An 18862-nucleotide genomic window follows, 5' to 3' on the forward strand; every position below is an offset into this window, starting at 1 on the left:
GTCGTTTTGTATCTGTTCCAGTTCTCGACGCGTTCCCTCGAGCCGTCCTTCGGCTTATTATTTAAGGACCTGCTGGACGACCTCGGCGTCCACACGACGGGCGCGTCATTCATCGCCAGCACACTCGACTCCGTGGTCAACTTCTCGGGTTTCTTCGTGGGCCCCGTCATAAAGACCTTCTCTTATCGGAAAGTCTGTTTTGTTGGATCGACGATATGTGCTTTCGGACTCCTCTTCACCGCACCAGCCAACAGTATGGGTCATATACTGGCCACTTACAGTATATTGGGAGGTAAAGTTTATTTTTATATATTATATTACTTCACATCATGTCTAGAAGTGTTAATGCATTTTTCATGTGATTTCATATCAAAGAGTCATAATGAAACCTGCGCGACTTATACATAAATAAGAAATGGTGCACAAAGACGGTCTTATCGCTCGTTTTATAGCCGTTTCTCATAAACAATCTTCAGTGAGAAGTTTGCTAAAAATCTGTTAGGTTAAAAATATAATTAAATTTTTGACATACGGTAATTAAAGTTTATTTCTGTATTCTATGTTATATAAGTAAGGTACAACCGTACAACCTGTGCCCGTGAGTTCGTGCGCGTTTGAATTTAACAAAAAAGTCATTATAGTAGTCTAAGTTACTCTTTATTACATCAGCTATAAGTCCCATCAAAATTCAAAACTCTAGTCGTTCCAGAGATTAGCAGAGGTACAGAGAGACACAGATCGATAAAAAAATAAAAAAAAACAAAATGTAAACGCCTGTAGTGGTGTATCACACCGTAGTTTAAATTATTTCTTACTTTTTCTTCATATTTTGTGAATATGCCGATGGTGTTTCGAAAGCTATAAATAAATAAAAATATAAATATTGTACCATGTATACACATAAGCATTTAGTAAAAAAAGATTAGAAGAGACACCGACTCCAAATATAACAATAATTATAACTACATGATATAATCGTTAATCGGCTTTTAAGTAGTCTAATATTTTTCATTTCATTTAACTTAGGAAGACTCTAAAAAATATGTTGAATACGCAATTATTGTTATTACTTTTTCGTGCATATTCATTTGTTTTAAAATAGTGTTTTGTTTGAAGTCGGTTTTTCTTTTTGTTAAAATTTTATTTATTTTTTGATTTTAAGTGAAGCTGATGTTGACTAACTATTTTTTTTTAATATGGATAGATTAAACGTTCCGTTTATATGAGTCAGAAACTACTTCGAGGACAATTTCAAAGGAAACTTGCGAATAAAGCAAAAATAGACTTTCGAAAATGCGCATTTAATACGTCACGCGGCGTAAACTACAAGAATCCCTCGAAAGAGCTGTAATCGAACTCAGCAAAAAAACTTTGAAAAAGACCAACTATATTTCGTACATCATATGACATCACATCACATACACAAAATTTGATTAAAGATAGTAAGAAATTCTGCCCCATATCGCACCCTAACTGCGAGCCGTATAGTAGTTCCATCACTACATAGTATAAAACAAAGTCGCTTTCTCTGTCCCTATATCTTTAAATCTACGCAACGGATTTTGATGCGGTTTTTTTTAAAAGATAGTGTGATTCAAGGGGAAGGTTTGTGTATATAAAACATGAACAATATAGTAAAGAAACACTGATAATTTTAGAAGTTTGCGATGTGATGTCGTATATAAACAAATTCTGTAGTATATTTAGTATCAGTATTGCACCCGTGCGAAGCCGGGGTGGGTAGCTAGTTGATTATAAAATTCGACTATGATAATTACATAAACATAACCACATTACGGAAGGTGACTCAAATATCCAAATAACCTATAAATAAAAGATTCGACCGAGTATCGCTAACGTGCTCCTCAGAATTGTTCCGTTCCCTTCCGTTCCGTTACTTTGTCATGGACCCTGTGCTCAGAACCTTACCAAACTTTCACCAAATTACCCTTGAAGTATATATTTTATAATAAAAAAAGAATTATCAAAATTGGTTAACGTGACTTTCAGTTATTCACCTATTTGTCGCGCATATACATAATGCAAATTTAAGACTTATGTCGTTTTCACATGGACACCATCATCGGAAAAAAAATAAAAAAAAATGGGACCCCACGGGAAGCACTACCTTTCAAACAAAAAAAAAAATTATCAAAATCGGTCCACCCAGTGAAAAGTTATGAGGTAACAAACATAAAAAAAAAAATCTCATTCGAAAGCCAGTGTAACTACAGGCACAAGGGAGATAACATCTTAGTTCCCAAGGTTGGTGGCACATTGACGATTTAAGGAATAGTTAATATTTCTTACAGCGTCATTGTCTATGGGCGATGGTGACCACTTACCATCAGGTGGCCCATATGCTCGTCCGCCAAACTATACCATAAAAATAAAAAAATAAAAAAAATAACTTGGGACCAAGGAATCCGCAGCGATTTAGAAGCTTTCACGTGATATTGTGTGTTGATATTTACTCAGAGTACAGAGTCCACTGGTAGTACGGGAGCTATATTAATCTAGCTATAAGCGTGATTCATGCAAACAATTACTTATATTATATATTTCCAATTTGTATAATTAATTTGTTGAGAATATTATCTTTAGTTGAAATTCCTTCATATGGTATACATATATTTTGTAAAGCTTGAAATCTGTTTAAATACCGGTTTTTTGGGTTCATTTTAATATCAAAGAACAATCTAATAATATATTTTGTATTTTTTATTATATTTATCTTAATTATCTTTCTAAAATTATAAGTGCAAATATTTGGACGGATGTTTGTTACCCAATCACTACAAAACGGATGTGAATGAAATTTGGTTCAGAGATTGATTATACTCTGGATTACCATATGGGTTAGTTTTTAATCTGTATCATTTGTAAACGTCTCAATGTACATGCGGTTGGTGTTTCGTTCCAAAATCATTTTATAAGCTATAAGTATGATATAGCTAGCGACCCGCCGCTGCTTCGCACGGGTGCAATACTGATACTAAATATACTACAGAATTTGTCATCACTTAAAAACTTCTAAAGTTATCAAAGTGTCATTACTATATTGTCCATGTATTATACAAAGACCTCTGGAATCACTATCTATTAAAAAAAACCGTTGCGTAATTTTAAAGATCTAAACATCCATAGGGACAGACAGCGGTAAGCGACTGTGTTATATACTATGTAATGATTTTACGCAATTTTTATACATAATTGAACAATTCATATAAATTCCTCAAATAGCACAGCGTGTGCTCATCTTTAATCCTTATATTCCGGAAACTATTAATTTGTATATAAGTATTCATCGGTTTCCACCAACCCGCATTGGAACAGCGTGGTGGAATATGTTCCAAACCTTCTCCTCAAAGGGAGAGGAGGCCTTTAGCCCAGCAGTGGGAATTTACAGGCTGTTGTTGTTTATTCATCGATTTAGTATTTGAACTGCAAACATCGCATTGTAGTCCGCGTAGCCTCGAGTTAAACTCCGTGGCTTCTAACTTCTAAGGCATAGGTTATCCGGATCGCACGATAACACGAAAGCTATATTTAATTTTTAGTCATAACAATACTTGCACGATCAGTTGCTTTTCAATGTCATTAACACAGAAATAGATATTTAAAAAATTGTAAATAGTCGAGTGGTGTGTACACCGGTTTTCATGGGTACGCGACTCCGTTCCAGGGGCGATTCCCGGCCGAGTCGATGTAGATTATCATTAGTTTTCTATGTAGTCTTGGGTCTGGTTGTTTGTGGTACCGTCGTTACTCCAGATTTTCCATAACACAAGTGCTTTAGCTACTTTCATTGGGATCAGAGTAATGTACGTGATGTTGTCTCATATTTATTTATTTATTTATTTAAAAAAAATACAGACGAATTGATAACCTCCTCCTTTTTGAAGTCGGTTGAAAACTAGAGTTATTTGATCTTAAGATATGGTAACAAGTAGTAGCATATATGTGCCCAGTAACGTATAATAACTGCTCCCAATGATTATTGTGCACTGCTATGCGTTTATGATTAACATATATCTTAATGTTGTCTTAAATTTTCGCGATTACACATTGAAATAAAACTTGAAAAAAAACACGGGTCTACCCGTGACCACGAACGCTGTAAAGTGCTCGAAACGTCGGGATGTTAAAAATAATCAATATACGCGATTCAAATCCGTTATCGCTAGTTTTATTTCAACATATGTCTTTGTTTTTAATTTAACACTAATATTACTACCTAAGTTTACTTACAAAATTCCGATAAAACGCAATGTTTTCGCAGATCCATAGTGAATATGATAGATTAGTCGAGCTCCCCACCAATGATGTCTGTCAAGTGTTGTTTATTTGGCTTTTCTCCTCTTAGGTTGGAATAGAGTATAAAATTATCCTTGATTTGATTTGCAGAGTCTGTGTAGGAAGAACTGTTATCAAAAGGGGTTTCATTACTTACGTAATTAGCACGGCACATTTTATTTGAGTTGACTGTTGTCTGTAAAGTAAGGGTAATTAAAAATGTCGAGTAGTAAAAGGTTTGGAAAAAAGTTGTACAAACTGGGCCATTTGTGTTATTATTTCTGACTGAGATTACAGAAATCTTGTTCAGGATTAAGGTACAAAATGTTAAAATATTAATGAATACACGGTAACCGAAAACTCTTATGCTTATTTTCTTTTTTTATAAAATTTTAAATGCGTAGCTTGATTTTGTTGTTTTAATGATTTAGTAGGTATCTGTGTTTTAAGCTAGACGTTGACTGCGGAGACATTATGTTTAGTGGTTTATAAATGTTGTCAATATGAAATTACACTTTCTGTGTTTTATAATTGATTTCAATAACGCAGATATTTTATTTGATTTATTTGATTTTACTACAACACAAAAAGCTATTATTGAGTATTTTATAAATATAAAATACTCAATAATAGCTTGTGTTGTAGTATTTTGAATAATGTTCGCACCCCATTATCAGTATGTAATATGATGTTATTTGAGATAAGACAGCCGTTTCCTAAAGAAGACCTCTAATTAATAGTAATCGTACGTAATTATTAATCCTAATTAGTACTAAATGTGTCTTATATACTAGTGTTTATGTACAGCTTAATTTTATATCGATCGTTCTCGTACGGCCACGGCTAGAAAAACTACTTCTGCCCGTGGGTTAGCTCAGTCGTGGGAGTAAAGGCTAATGTGTCCTACGTCCTTTCTTTAAGGCTTAAAAGCAAAACCAAGTAATTTAATTCCTGATTTCGATATATGTTGCATTTTAGGTCACACGGTAAAATCTCGTTGAGGTTTTTGAAACAGTGAAATTATTTTATTAGAATCCCGCCCTGGATTTTCGCGGGTCAATACTCATACTAAATAGACCTACTATAAAATTTGTTTATTTACGACATCTAAAATTATCAGTTTTCTTTACTATATTTTCCATGTTTCATAGACAAACCTTTAAATCACTTTTTCTATTAAAAAAAAATGTATCAAAATTCGTTTTGTAATTTTAAAAATGTAAGCATACATAGGGACAGTCTGCGGTAAGCGACTTTGTTTTATACTATCTAATGATAATGATTTTCGAATGTTAGGAATCAATGTTACTTGTTGTCTACTTGATTACATTTGGCTGTACAGTCTGGTTTGTCGGATTGTGTTTCATATTAGATTTTATCATTATTTATATTGTTTGTTATGCAACCTAAATTCATACTAAGATACCGCAACCCGTGATTCACTTTCAATGACGTACGTTGTGAGCGATGAGTGATCGCGAATAGTTCTTAATTGATTTTTATCGAACACATAGTATCGTACTTCATATATGTTTATTGACAATATCTTACTCGTTGATATGTTACGTTCGAGTTCAGAGATAAACGATCGATACAGATAGTATCGTATAATAAAGTAGTATTCTTGACATACAAAAACGTCCTCCTTTTTTATATATCACTCGATGGCTCCCGTGATTTGTTGCACGAGGTAGATACGTGCCGATTAGGTGACTTGCGACTAGATATTTGTGTTTTAATTTCCTTGAATTAAATACGAAATTGGATAAGTAACACGTTACACAATAGTGTGTAAATGACCTGCCTGCTTAATATATTATTTAAACTGCTTTATATTCTCGTGGGTAGCTAATAAAGCTTCACCACAGGCTCGCAGATGCCCGTGCCTTTTTTACATTTTATATTAAACATTTTGGCGTTTTATGTTTTATACTAAACATCAGCAGAACTTCGCTGGAAATCATTCATGTCGTCTTCTTGGGAGACGTGGCCCACTCTGACATGTTTTTTTTTATTTATTAACTTTTTTTTATTATTTTTCTTAATATCTTAAAATAATATATACATAATCTATAATAAATAATGTATAATAAAAGCTACCAACTTATAAAATGTAATTCTTGACAAATAATTCTTTTACATTTACAATTACATTTTAAAAGTTGGTAGGGCTTAGGCAACAAACTTTTGTTCCGGCCTGTTTTACTTTTGGTTCGAAGGGTGAGCGAGTCAGTCCAACCTCAGGCACAAGGGACATAACATCTTATAGCGTTGATACTGTAAGAAATGATTGGTATTTATTACTTCTCCGATGTTATGATCAGGCAATCATCAGGGCTAACAAACTATTTGCTCGTCCGTCTACGTCTACAACAACAGCCTGTAAATTCCTCCTCTCCCTTTGAGGAGAAGCACATGAAACAGCGGTGCATCAAACCCAGGCAGGGTTTGAACCCGCAATCATCTGTTAAGAAGAAAGCGTTCTAACCACTGGGTCATCTCGACTCTTTACTTTCCGTCTACGTCTATCATAAATAAATAATGGATGAGCGAGGACTACATTAAGTCGCTGGTCATGCCTGATATGTCTTCAGTCTGTATATTGCTGGTCCATCAGATTGCTAGATTAGGAGAATAGATAATTAAGCGTCAATAGCACGATGGTTAACGTTCTGCTTATCTATGGGAAATCGCAGGATCGATCCTGACCCCTTGGGCTGTTGTCTTACCCACTCCTGACACAAGTGGTAAGCTTAATAGAAGGGGTAAATAAGAATATTAAGAATTTCTTAATTCATTTCGAGCATTGCTAGTGTTATTTTATATTTTAAAAAAAGAAATAGAGAATTTATGTATGCTGCACGTTGGTACTTTTGTATGTCTTACGTACTTAAGACAGTTTTAGTTAATGGCCGTTGAAAATGTGGCAATTTAAAGGATTCTCATTGAAGATTCAGTCATCTGTAATTTACTTGTAAATGTCATAGCTTCATACTTCACCCATATTTTAACTCCAAAGGGAATTTATAGTCTGTAGTAGTTAGAGAATAGTTATATACCATGGTGTTAATGTGTGTTGTGTGAAGCAAGATGTGATTCAACGGCTCATCACTCGCCTAGCCACTTATCACGTCGTTTGTGACGTTTGTGGGAGCGCCCTTTGGACGCGAGTCAAAGGGTGGAGCGGCGAGTCAGTGTATCCGTTGTGATTGTTCATTGGAGACTAATTGTTATTTTTCTTAGCGTATTTTCCTCATTAACTGACATTTAAAAAGGAATTCGTAACATTTTCAAAGCGGATGAATACAGAACAATCACATTCGGAAATTTACATGGAATCAATTATAATAATAAAGAAATTTACCACGGCTAGACAAGAAAATAGACGTTATTGTTTTTTGGTCACAAATGAATACAACGTATTTTCTAAGCCGTTACTCTTGTCTAATCTTTATTGTTCGTTTAGTAGAGCGACGAGACATTATATCGAATTGCAGCCGAGATGTTGAGGTCTAACAGTGGAGCAAAATAAATATAAGAGTAAGCGCATGGCAATGATAATGGCAGAATACCAATAAACGTTTTTTTTTTTATTTAAACAATATATTTATATCTAACATAGCATTAACTAGTTACAGACTTCGCTGATTTTATTTTCAAAATAAATACTTCTGCTGTGAAATGATTGTGATCATATTTATTTTGATGAAACTGGGCGAATTTAAAATACGAGCTCCTAATTTAGTATTCCCATCCATTTGTAAGCTCACAACGGTATGTGTGTATGTATTTATATTGAATATATAGCAATAGCGATATGGGATATATTCTGCATCACAATAAACAATAAATTTATCTGGAACTAAAAGGATTCCTGGAAAGTCTCAACTGCATCTTTGTGTTCAGCGACGCTAGTAAAATATTCATAGATACTTAGTATAATGATAACAAAAATATAAGATGCAGTTATTTGAAAGATGGCGATGACGAGGTGGAGGGGAGGGTTAGTAATACCCTGTCATTACTGCAATAAAAAAACGCAAATGAGAAAAAAAAGGCTTTAATTTTTAACTTTATCGTGATGTGTCTTATTATTGGAAGAATGAACGTAAACTGTTGTTTCATATTTAATATGTGTATATGTGTGTCAAACGCAGTAGTGTGTGTTCTATATATTGATTTATTGTATAATATTTGTTACACATATTACTTAAAAATATTACATTCGTATACTCATTCACCATTGGACGCTTGTAGTAAAATTTATTTTATAGGGATACAAAGTTTTCTCCAAGTGTGTAGATATTTTTAATGTCATTAACACAGAAATACATGGACAATTAATTAGTAAAAAAGAGATGTTATTATAATGAAATAATTTTTTTTTATCAAACAATTTTTATATATATTATTACAGTATTTTGACGGTAAATTTTATGTCAAACATGTTTCCTTCCAGGGTTCGGCGTTGGATTAGCATCAGCGTCATCTTTCGTGTCACTTAATCATTATTTCTCGAAGAAGCGTGGGCAGGCTGTCGGCCTGTCTATGGCTGGTACAGGGTTCGGTTTGATGGTCATGCCTCAACTAGTCAAACTGCTACTGGGTGAATACGGGTTCAGGTGGACTGTTATTATATTGGGCGCTTTGGCCTTCCACGCTGTACTTGGATCCTGTTTACTTCAGCCTGTCAAAAGACATCTTATTGATGCGCCAGTCGACTGTGAGATGCAGTTAGTTAAGGTGAGTTTAGCTACTCTTAAATTCTACCATCAATAGGATCATATCGAGTACTATAATGTGTAAATATTAAACTAAGATTTTTGGTAATGATATTGCTCAATAGAGCAGAGATGGCTCAGTGGTTAGAACGCGTGCATCTTAACCGATGATTGCGGGTTCAAACCCAGGCAAGCACCGCTGTTTCATGTGCTTAATTTGTCTTTATAATTCATCTCGTGCTCAGCGGTGAAGGAAAACATCGAGAGGAAACCTGCATGTGACAAATTTCATAGAAATTCTGCCACATGTGTATTCCACCAACCCGCATTGGAACAGCGTGTTGGAACATGTTCCAAACCTTCTCCTCAAAGGGAGTGGAGGCCTTTAGCCCAGCAGTGGGAATTTACAGGCTGTTGTTGTTGTTGTTGCTCAATAGGACGAAGTAAACTTCATTTAGAAAAAGTCAACCATTTCCACGTAAACCCCTATCAAATCATTTTCTAGCAAAATAAAATTACGGTCTACATCAATATCCAAGGAATCAAACAATTAACAGTTAAATACATACATATATTCGAACGGACAAACTAGTATTTGATGATTAACTAGGTATACATATTTCTGAATATGTAACAGTAGCTTACATTATTGTTATAATTGTTTGTAGGAAATGGAGTGCATACACGAAAGTGACGAGGAGGCTGACGATAAATTCGAAATAAATCCTCTCGTCACGCACCCGATGCCAAAGCTGACCAAGCAGAGGTCGAGCGTGAACATGAACCACCCGTCAGTGCGCACGGTGGGTCTGCCGCGCGCGAAGACCTGCGACAAGCCGCTGCAGGAGTTCGAGGGGGCCAGCAAGGGCGGGCTCACCAGCGCCGCGTCCGTGGCCGCCATGCAGCGCGTCACGTCCAGCAGCAGCGTCAGCGAGGCGCGCAAGCGGAAGGTGTCCGTCATCTCCAACATCTCCAACATGGACTTCACCGGCAGCTACCTGCAGCTCTACCTCGATGTGAGTACTCATTGTAGCCATCCGGTATCCCTCTTGTATTTATTTTACATATTGAACACTCTAAAGGATTTTCTATTGTAAAATTCCACGGACATTTTTAACTTTGCCGTTTCATAAATTTTAATAATTTGTAAAAAATACATTGGTAAAGATGGCATATTTTTCGTGACAAGGTTATACGGACGATAAAAAGCGTGAAATTAATACTTGTAGACTTCCAGACAAGATACATTAAATTACATAATTGTATTAACTAAAATAATTTTGTATTTTTTTAATGTTGAAAAAGAGTAACTATTGAGTTTCTTGTCGGTTCTTCTCGGTAGAATCTACTTTCCGAACCGGTGGTAACTTCACTTAATTGTTAAATGACGATTCAAAAGTGCTTGTAAAAGCCCACTTGAATAAAGTTTTTTTTTATTTTGATTTTAATAATTTGTAAAAAAATACATTGGTAAAGAAGGCATATTATTCAACACAAGATTGTACAGACGATAAAAATGCGTAGAAATAAGAATTGTTGACTTTCAGGCAGGATATATTACATACATATTAATAATATACTAAATATACATAATTGTAATTAACTGACATAACTGTATTTTTAAATGTTGAAAAAGAGTCACTACTGAGTTTCTTGCCGATTCTTTTCGATATAATCTACCGGTTGTAGCTTAACTTATTATAGTTGTTACATGACAATTCAAAAGTGTTTGTAAAAACTTTCTTGAACGAAGTAAATTTTGATTTGACATATTTGTCGCTGTTAGCAATCATTAAAGAATTCTACCAGTAGAGCGCGCTCCCAGAATAAAACATCCGATATATTATCATTTTTTAAAATTCAGCTAGATAGTGAAATATACTGTAGGTTTCACTATAAATTTTTATTTACTATTAATCAATCCCAAGTTGCCATTGACCCAAGACTGACAATGACTATTAACCCCTTGCAATTCATAACTTAATTTGATATTTTACTGTCTTTATTTCAGACAGTAGATGACGACACGTTACAAATGAAAGCGTTTAAGAAAGTCGAGCAAGAAGTACAAAAGAAGCAAGGCTTCTTCAGGAAGTTTATCGCGCTGATGGACCTGGATTTATTAAAAGACTGGTCTTTCCTCAATCTTTTACTGGGCCTCTCGTTGTTCTGGAGCGGGGAACTGCAGTTTAGGATGTTAACGCCATTTTTCATCAGGAGCTTAGGGTACAATATGAACGAAACAGCTTTCTGTCTGTCGATGACGGCCATAACTGATATCGGGGTGCGCTTGGTGTTGCCGCCGATATTCGACAGGATCGCGATCACTAAGAAGATGATATTCTTTATTTCGGCTTTCTTCTTAGCTGCTACAAGATCAGGTGAGATTTCAATTATTTATATGAGTAAGGCAAACTTAGTTACCCGATTGATTGGCACTGTAAGAAATATTAACACCAACCTTGGTCTTTTTCAATTGTACGGCAAATTTCTAACATGACCTTGATAATTCCCTCTTATTTCGTTTAAAGACATTTCATTTTACTGTTAATGTAATTTGTGTAACTGCAGACACAAGAGATAACATCTCACCCAAGATTGGCATGTATTGGAGATATAAGGAATGGGCAGAAAAATCTTACAGTGCTAATATCTATAAAGACTCTCATTCTCAGGTGGCCCAATTGCTATAGTATCACTGTTCATGTGTTTGCAAAATCGCTTAAGCACGTAAAAGCGTAACAACCAAACAATAAATATAGGATTTTAAATTAACATGGTTATTTTTATTATTAAAGTTATTAATTTCGGGATATTTACCATGTTTTTTTATTTTTGTTCGTGACTTTTGTTTTGTCGTCGTTTATGTTTTATTTTTGTCGAAATATCGAGCTCCAACGAACAAAAATAAAAAAACATGGTAAATATCCCGAAATTAATAATAATAATAAATAAATAAATAAATATGAGACAACATCACATACATTACTCTGATCCCAATGTAAGTAGCTAAAGCACTTGTGTTATAGGAAATCAGAAGTAACGAAGGTACCACAAACACCCAGACCCAAGACAACATAGAAAGCTTATGGTAATCTACATCGACTAACCGGGAATCGAACCCGGGACCTCGGAGTGGCGTACCCATGAAAACCGGTGTACACACCACTCGACCACGGAGGTCGTCAAAGTCGTTAATAACTTTAATAAACAATAGATAGCTATATAATGTTGTCTTTGTCTCGCTTCAGTCCTGGCCGAGCAGTCTGAGTGGGTCCCGCTGATGGTGTGGCTGTCGATATGCGGGTTCTTCCGGGGCATGTGCCTCAGCAACTTCACGCTGACGATATCGGAGTACTGCCCGCTCGAGAAGCTGCCGGCCGCCTTCGGCTTGCACATGGTCAGCAAGGGCGTCTTCGTCGTGCTCATCGGTCCCCTCATTGGTAAGACTTATACTACTACGGACTCGACTACTGGACGTCAGTTTTGATTAGACCAGTTGTACTGTGAGTATAACTAATCTAATCTTCACTGACGTCCATTTACCCTAGAGGCGTAACACGACATCTTTATTGATGGGTTCGAATCCCAAGCAACCAACAGTAAGTTTTCATGACGTCGCTCTGTTTTGGTTTATCGTATTGTCGGGACGAATTTGTCGGAGACACTGTACGACTAGTATAATCTTCATTGACGTCCAGTCACCCGAGAGGCTGGAACACGTCATTTTTATTGATGGGTTCGAATCCCAAGCAAGCAACAGTAAGTTTTCATGACGTTGCTCTGTTTTGGTTTATCGTATTGTCGGGACGAATTTGTCGGGAATATATCTCAAATTGATGGGTACCGGAAATTTGGAGCCTGCAATCGGGCCCCCGAGTCGCAAGCTCGGCAGCCGGACGGCAGACGCTGACGAAGTGCCTCCCCCCCTCCCCCCCGCAGGCTACGTGCGCGACTACACGGGCAGCTTCGCGACGTGCATCCACGTGCAGAACGCGCTCATCATGTCGTGCGTGCTCGTGTGGGCCGTCGAGTACGCGCTGGCCGCCGCGCGCCGCCGCCGCGTCGTCATGATATAACCCCCCCCACACCCCCCACACCCCCCGCGCCGCTCCGTGATATTATTTATTCCATAGTTCCCTTCGAGCCCCGTGCCCCCCTCACCCCGTCCCGTCTGATGGGGGCCAAAGACGAGTGGTGTTGTTGGAGTTATTTTGAATGATATAAACCTACCCCCCCCCCACACACACCCCCGCGACCCTCCGTGATATTATTTATTCCATAGTTCCCTTCGAGCCCCGTGCCCCCGTCACCCTGTCCCGTCTGATGGGGGCCAAAGACGAGTGGTGTTGTTGGAGTTTTTTCGAATTTATCGCGCGTTGACCGACTGGCACCGTTACTGTTGACTAGCGTGTCCTCTAGCTTCTTAGTGTTAGGCTCAAAACTTTGCTTTTATTTTAGTCCCACTCGCTCTATTAGCATGACGTAATTTGACATTTGAGTGACATTTTTTACGTACTAAAAATTGAACTCTATGGCTAGGTCGTAGAGTTCCAAACGATTCGTTGTGATTCCATGACTCGCTGAATCGAGTAGGCGTTTGTATCTCTCTTTTTAGAAACATTTTAGATGATTTTTCTAAGTATTCATTTTACTATGATATTTTTAGACGACTGTACGTAGTTACGTAGAAATTTAGATGACTCCTTGTGTAGACTCTTTGTCTATTGTTCAAATTGTCGGCGCCAAACGATTGTTTTATTTAAAAAAGCAAGTGAAAACGTAGTGAGATCCTATGAAATATTTTTGACATTTGTGATTTAACGTCCTTTAAAAACAGTCCACTAACATTCGATGAAAAAAAAACGTAGTTTCGACTTTTTCATAGTGATTTATATTACAATCGTTTCCGTAGTCGCCGTACTTCCAACCAGTGACATTTATCAGTAGTGTACTTCTCTCTAATCGTTGACAATTGTTACGAGTAGCAAACCAAGACTGTAGAACGAATGAATGATTGATGCGAAACAGCAATGTTTCAATCCTGTGAAAACCTCTTGACATAAAATATTATATATTTTTTTATCTTTAAAGAAGGCTATTCACAATCTGTGTTACTATTACCAGAATCAATTATTTTTTAATTGTCTTTTTATGCGTTGTTTTATTATAAGATCTCATTAATTGCAAAATCATTTAGTATGGTAATACCACATTTATTTGACAAATGAGTTTATATGATGCGTTAATATTAAGTTAAATTTTAGGCAGTTACTTTGTACTTTAATAGGCGAACTTAGTATAAGATATCATTTATATCAAATAACATTTATCGAAAATATTTATTTGTTTGTTATCGATATACTATGAAACTACTGAACCGGTTTTAATAATTTCTTAACAATTGGGAAGGTACTTTCCTAAACGTGACATATATATGTATTAATATAGCGCGAATTGGATTTTACACGTCGGCATTATAAAGCCGCGCCTTAGCTCTTAAGTATAACTTTTTTTTGAGTGTTGCTTGCAATTAATGATTTCTTTCAATTATGTTTTTTTTATATCATTAATACATTATTAAATATATTGAAAAATGTATTAAAATGATGATTTTAATTAAACATAACTAATTGAAACTTGAAATGTAATAATAATCTGCCAAATTTTTAAACTGTTTATTTAAGTTCTTTATATTCATGTTATATATTATATGTGAAACGATATTTTATTGTTATATTTCTAACTTTCCGTCTTCCAAATTTTTTTATTATCGATGTATCGACGTGGGCTTTTCGACATGTGATTTTAGCGACCAAATAGTATACTAACTTTTGATAAATGCGTTATTGTACTTAGAATATATTAAAAAAAAAAAATTAATGCCATTTTGACATTTGATCTGTCACTTTCATATTAGGCATTATATATAATCTGTACTTATTATAATCATGCAATCAATTAATGAAATGTGTGTGCCAATCTTTGTAAATAATACTTATATTCAAATGTAAACTATATATTTTAATATTTGTATGGTTATACATGACGAATGGGAAGGATTACATGAGTCGTATTGAATTATTATTTCAGTGACTTTAATGGTTGAGCTGTTTGCTGACAGAGATGCATATTGTATTGAAATATAGATTACTTTTCTGTATTTATTTCAGTAAATATCCACTTTTTACTTATTTTAGAGTACTTTTTAACACTTACACTTATCACCTTGAGAAGTATTTATATAGTGTTTTTTTTTAATTTATTAATGTTTTCTTAACGGAATTATAAATCAGGGATATGTTAGTAGTAAATTAGAAAACATATCAAGAAAATAAATATGTTGTTTTTGTATATATTTAAAATATATATCACATCAATTATGTAAACAACTTAAGGTGTAGTTTTAACATTTACGTTTTATATTTCATCCGTGAGGATGAAAAATGTGAGAATTATATCAAACAGTGACATGGAATGTTAAATTTTATTCTATTTTAAATCGTAATAGTAAATAAAATGGCCATATCCTTAAACCGTAGGACGTATTCGAATTTTAAATAGTTGTTGTAAAATGACAACTAAATAATTTCCACTTAAAAAAAATAGATAGTGATGTTATATAATAACTATGAAACAGTTAGTGATAAAAGGAATGATAATATGCCTTGTTCCTAATTCTTGCTACATTTTCAAAAATCTGTTATTATTATTACAAAGTAAACTTATTTGAATTAAGAATGTTATTATGTGGTTAGTGATATTTTATATGACAACATTGTTGGTCAATTTTGTATCGGGGACGATTTCAAAAATCGAATCATCAATTCCTTTATAAAAACAAAATACACTCATTAATTGTTGAGTGTTCTTATTTTATCTGTGCTTAGTAATCGAATCATATTACAACATCTATTTATTTTGGAAAAAGTGTTTTAAAGAAACTGTCAACTGCCTCGAAACATCTGAATGAATTTTAATTTGATGTATAAATTCGAATTATAATATCGTAGTGTTTTCTAGTTGTCAAGATTATGTTAAAATTGGTTCTCAAATTGTTATAGATTTTAAGTGACAGTGCCAAAAAGCCATAACTTGCACAACTACAGACCGTCAACAAAAAAAAAAATCGAATACAAGGGGTGGTGAAGCGATAGTATAATTTATTTAATAACATTATTAACATTAATTTAGTTCAGATATCGATGTCTCGAGACAGTTGCGGTTCAGTCACCCCAAAGGTTAATGAATTATAGTGATAACTTTACATTGGATGCTGCGTGCTGCGAAGTTGTGTCTAGATATCCTACAGAATATATAACTGTACAACACTTGTCAACCATCAAGACTTTTATAAAGAATGACTTAATCTATTAAAGTACTTATTGGTTACCTTTAAATTTGTTTTATTTACCTTATCATATCAAGAGGTAAGTTTTTGTTGAATTATTTATAGTCTGTATGTTACAAGGATGCGAGTGCATATTTTTGGGTAAGTGGATTGTATATTTTAACAATAAAACATATAGTAAAAGTCAGTCTGTGATTCAAGAACAACATTTTGATTCTGTGTATAATAAAGTAACAATTAAATTAATTTTTTATACAGTTTTGCTTTTTTTTTGTATTTTCGGTTTCACGCAAAAAATTTTAATAGTTTTGCTTTTTCGGTATTTCCGGTTTCACGCAAAAATATAGATTCTGATATGGTAGTGTATTATTTTATTTTTAAAGATGAAGTCGCATATCGTATGTAATATGCTAACGTGGTCGGAGAGAAATATGATGTTTCTTGTCTTGTAATAATTATTCTATGTGTGCTGAACCAGCAGTTTAAATATATAAAATAAATATTTGGATGCATTATAGTTATTATGCTGGCGAGCAGATCGCTTACATAACGATCGCCAAAGGGTTCATCTTTTATCTACAAAACCACCTATACGGTCTCAAATTCATCATCAAAGTATTCTCAATTAGAAGAACTGCTTAAAGTTTTGTGCATGCTTGCTTGAGTAGGTAGGTAGGTCTCTATAGAGTTAATTATTAATCAAAGACAAAACAATTGGATTTAGATAATAATTTTACATTTTTTTTTAATAATTGAACTATTCCTACAGGTACTCGCTCTTAAAATATTACGTATTGTTATGTGCCAGTCTAACGGATGAGCGGGCTAGTATAACTAGCAAGGACGATATAATAAAAGAAAAACTAAATTTTCTTAGAGAGCTTATGCCGGTGGCTGCTTTACCATGAGAAGGCCCATTTGGGATTTCGCCTAACTGTTTCAAATAAAAAAAGACTAAATAATCTATTCTGGATTTACTCTGAGGTTTAAGTACATTAGATTTAACTCATATGATTGTATTTTTCGAAAATGTTGAAAAAGAGTTTCTTGCCGGTTCTTCTCGGTAGAATCTACTTTCCGAACCGGTGGTAGCTTCACTTAATTGTTAAATGACGATTCAAAAGTGCTTGTAAACGCCCACTTGAATAAAGTTTATTTTGATTTTGATTAATATACAGTCTTAATACAAAATATATTTAATACTAAATTCGTGTTATCTATATTTTTTTACTGGCATGTGGCAAATTTAATGGCAAATCCATCTATAGACAGACCCTACTCATTACTGTTAAACGAAAACTTGATAGTGAAAAGTTACACGGTTATTCTACTTGTAGTATTTATTCTTAGAAGACCTTGTTTAGAAATTGTGAAGTTTGATTCATATGTGCGTTGATAGTTCGTATTTATAATATCGGGACATTGCCTCTTATTAATTACATATAATGTTTAAATATATGGCTATTCGTAGTTGTATTGTAGTATAATATAGCCGATTTATCCGCCTCTTTCCGTCACATATTATCATAATGGCAATGTGAAAACAAGAAAGTAATCTTTATGACTGCATACGAAGTAATAATCGTATACATACACATTTATGTATATTAATATGTCATTCATAAAGTTTCGTTGCTAAGGTAATACTAATTCTGCTTTTCCATAAAAGAAAATTGGGATCCTTTTGAAAAACCTCACAACTTTACTAGAAAATATGGGTTTAAAAGAAACAGTAGGTATTTTCAAAATACGTAGTAATTTTCTTTGGCTTAAGATTATTGGAACGAATCGAATATCCTTAAACTTGCAATAATATTCTTGAAATAGTTCTTTACAACTTAATTAGCTAATATTATTCTCGTATATAAACTGAGTTGTCAACTACGAAAAAACATACTCATTAATTACAATATAATAGATATCTTCGCAACTGATAATTTTATCTTAATCTATTCATCATTTAATGCATCTTGTTGATACTTTATATATTCAATTATGGTGTAATCTTACGCAATGAGACAAATCAAAGTCTGTAAAAAATCGTTATGATCATTAGTTAAACAAATCTACTTTTTAATTAATTTCAAAGATGTTGGTAAAACAAGTGGTTAGAATAAGTATTTGTGTTTTTTTTTATTTGAAATTATACCGTACATTCCAAATGTAAAAAAAAAAAACAAACTGAAGCGTTGTTTTGCAAACACTCCTTTGAATATTTTTTATCGTTATAGTCCCATCAATGTTTTTGGATGACGACGAAAAAGATCATCTTTATCTGATGTATTTTTTGTTGTATCACACCACCTATCCTGTACACCTGTTTTACCCAGGAAGTGATTTCCATTAATGGCAAACAACTTTCATTCACGACCCCCAAATAACAGTTTTGTCTTTCATAATCTTATCATTTTTTAATGTAGTTTTCCTTCAGAAAGACTCGTTTGTTATACAAAAACGTGGTATATTTTTTAAATTACTATTGAACCAAGTGTAC

At 34.2% G+C, this 18862-nt stretch overlaps 1 protein-coding gene across 1 annotated transcript in view; it reads left to right on the forward strand.

The window, feature by feature from the left end:
* The window catches only part of LOC124544065, a 42453-nt gene extending 26036 nt beyond the window's left edge, over positions 1-16417 (forward strand). Inside the window, exons 3-8 of the mRNA XM_047122482.1 lie at positions 22-292; positions 8756-9039; positions 9686-10033; positions 11029-11398; positions 12269-12460; positions 12960-16417. Of these exons, the coding sequence (XP_046978438.1) occupies positions 22-292; positions 8756-9039; positions 9686-10033; positions 11029-11398; positions 12269-12460; positions 12960-13096 (1602 nt within the window). The 3' untranslated portion in view covers positions 13097-16417. The remainder of the gene's footprint in view (positions 1-21; positions 293-8755; positions 9040-9685; positions 10034-11028; positions 11399-12268; positions 12461-12959) is intronic.
* The last annotated feature ends 2445 nt before the right edge of the window (positions 16418-18862 follow it).

This window comes from Vanessa cardui, chromosome 4 (assembly GCF_905220365.1).
Source record: "Vanessa cardui chromosome 4, ilVanCard2.1, whole genome shotgun sequence".
NCBI lineage: Eukaryota > Metazoa > Arthropoda > Insecta > Lepidoptera > Nymphalidae > Vanessa > Vanessa cardui.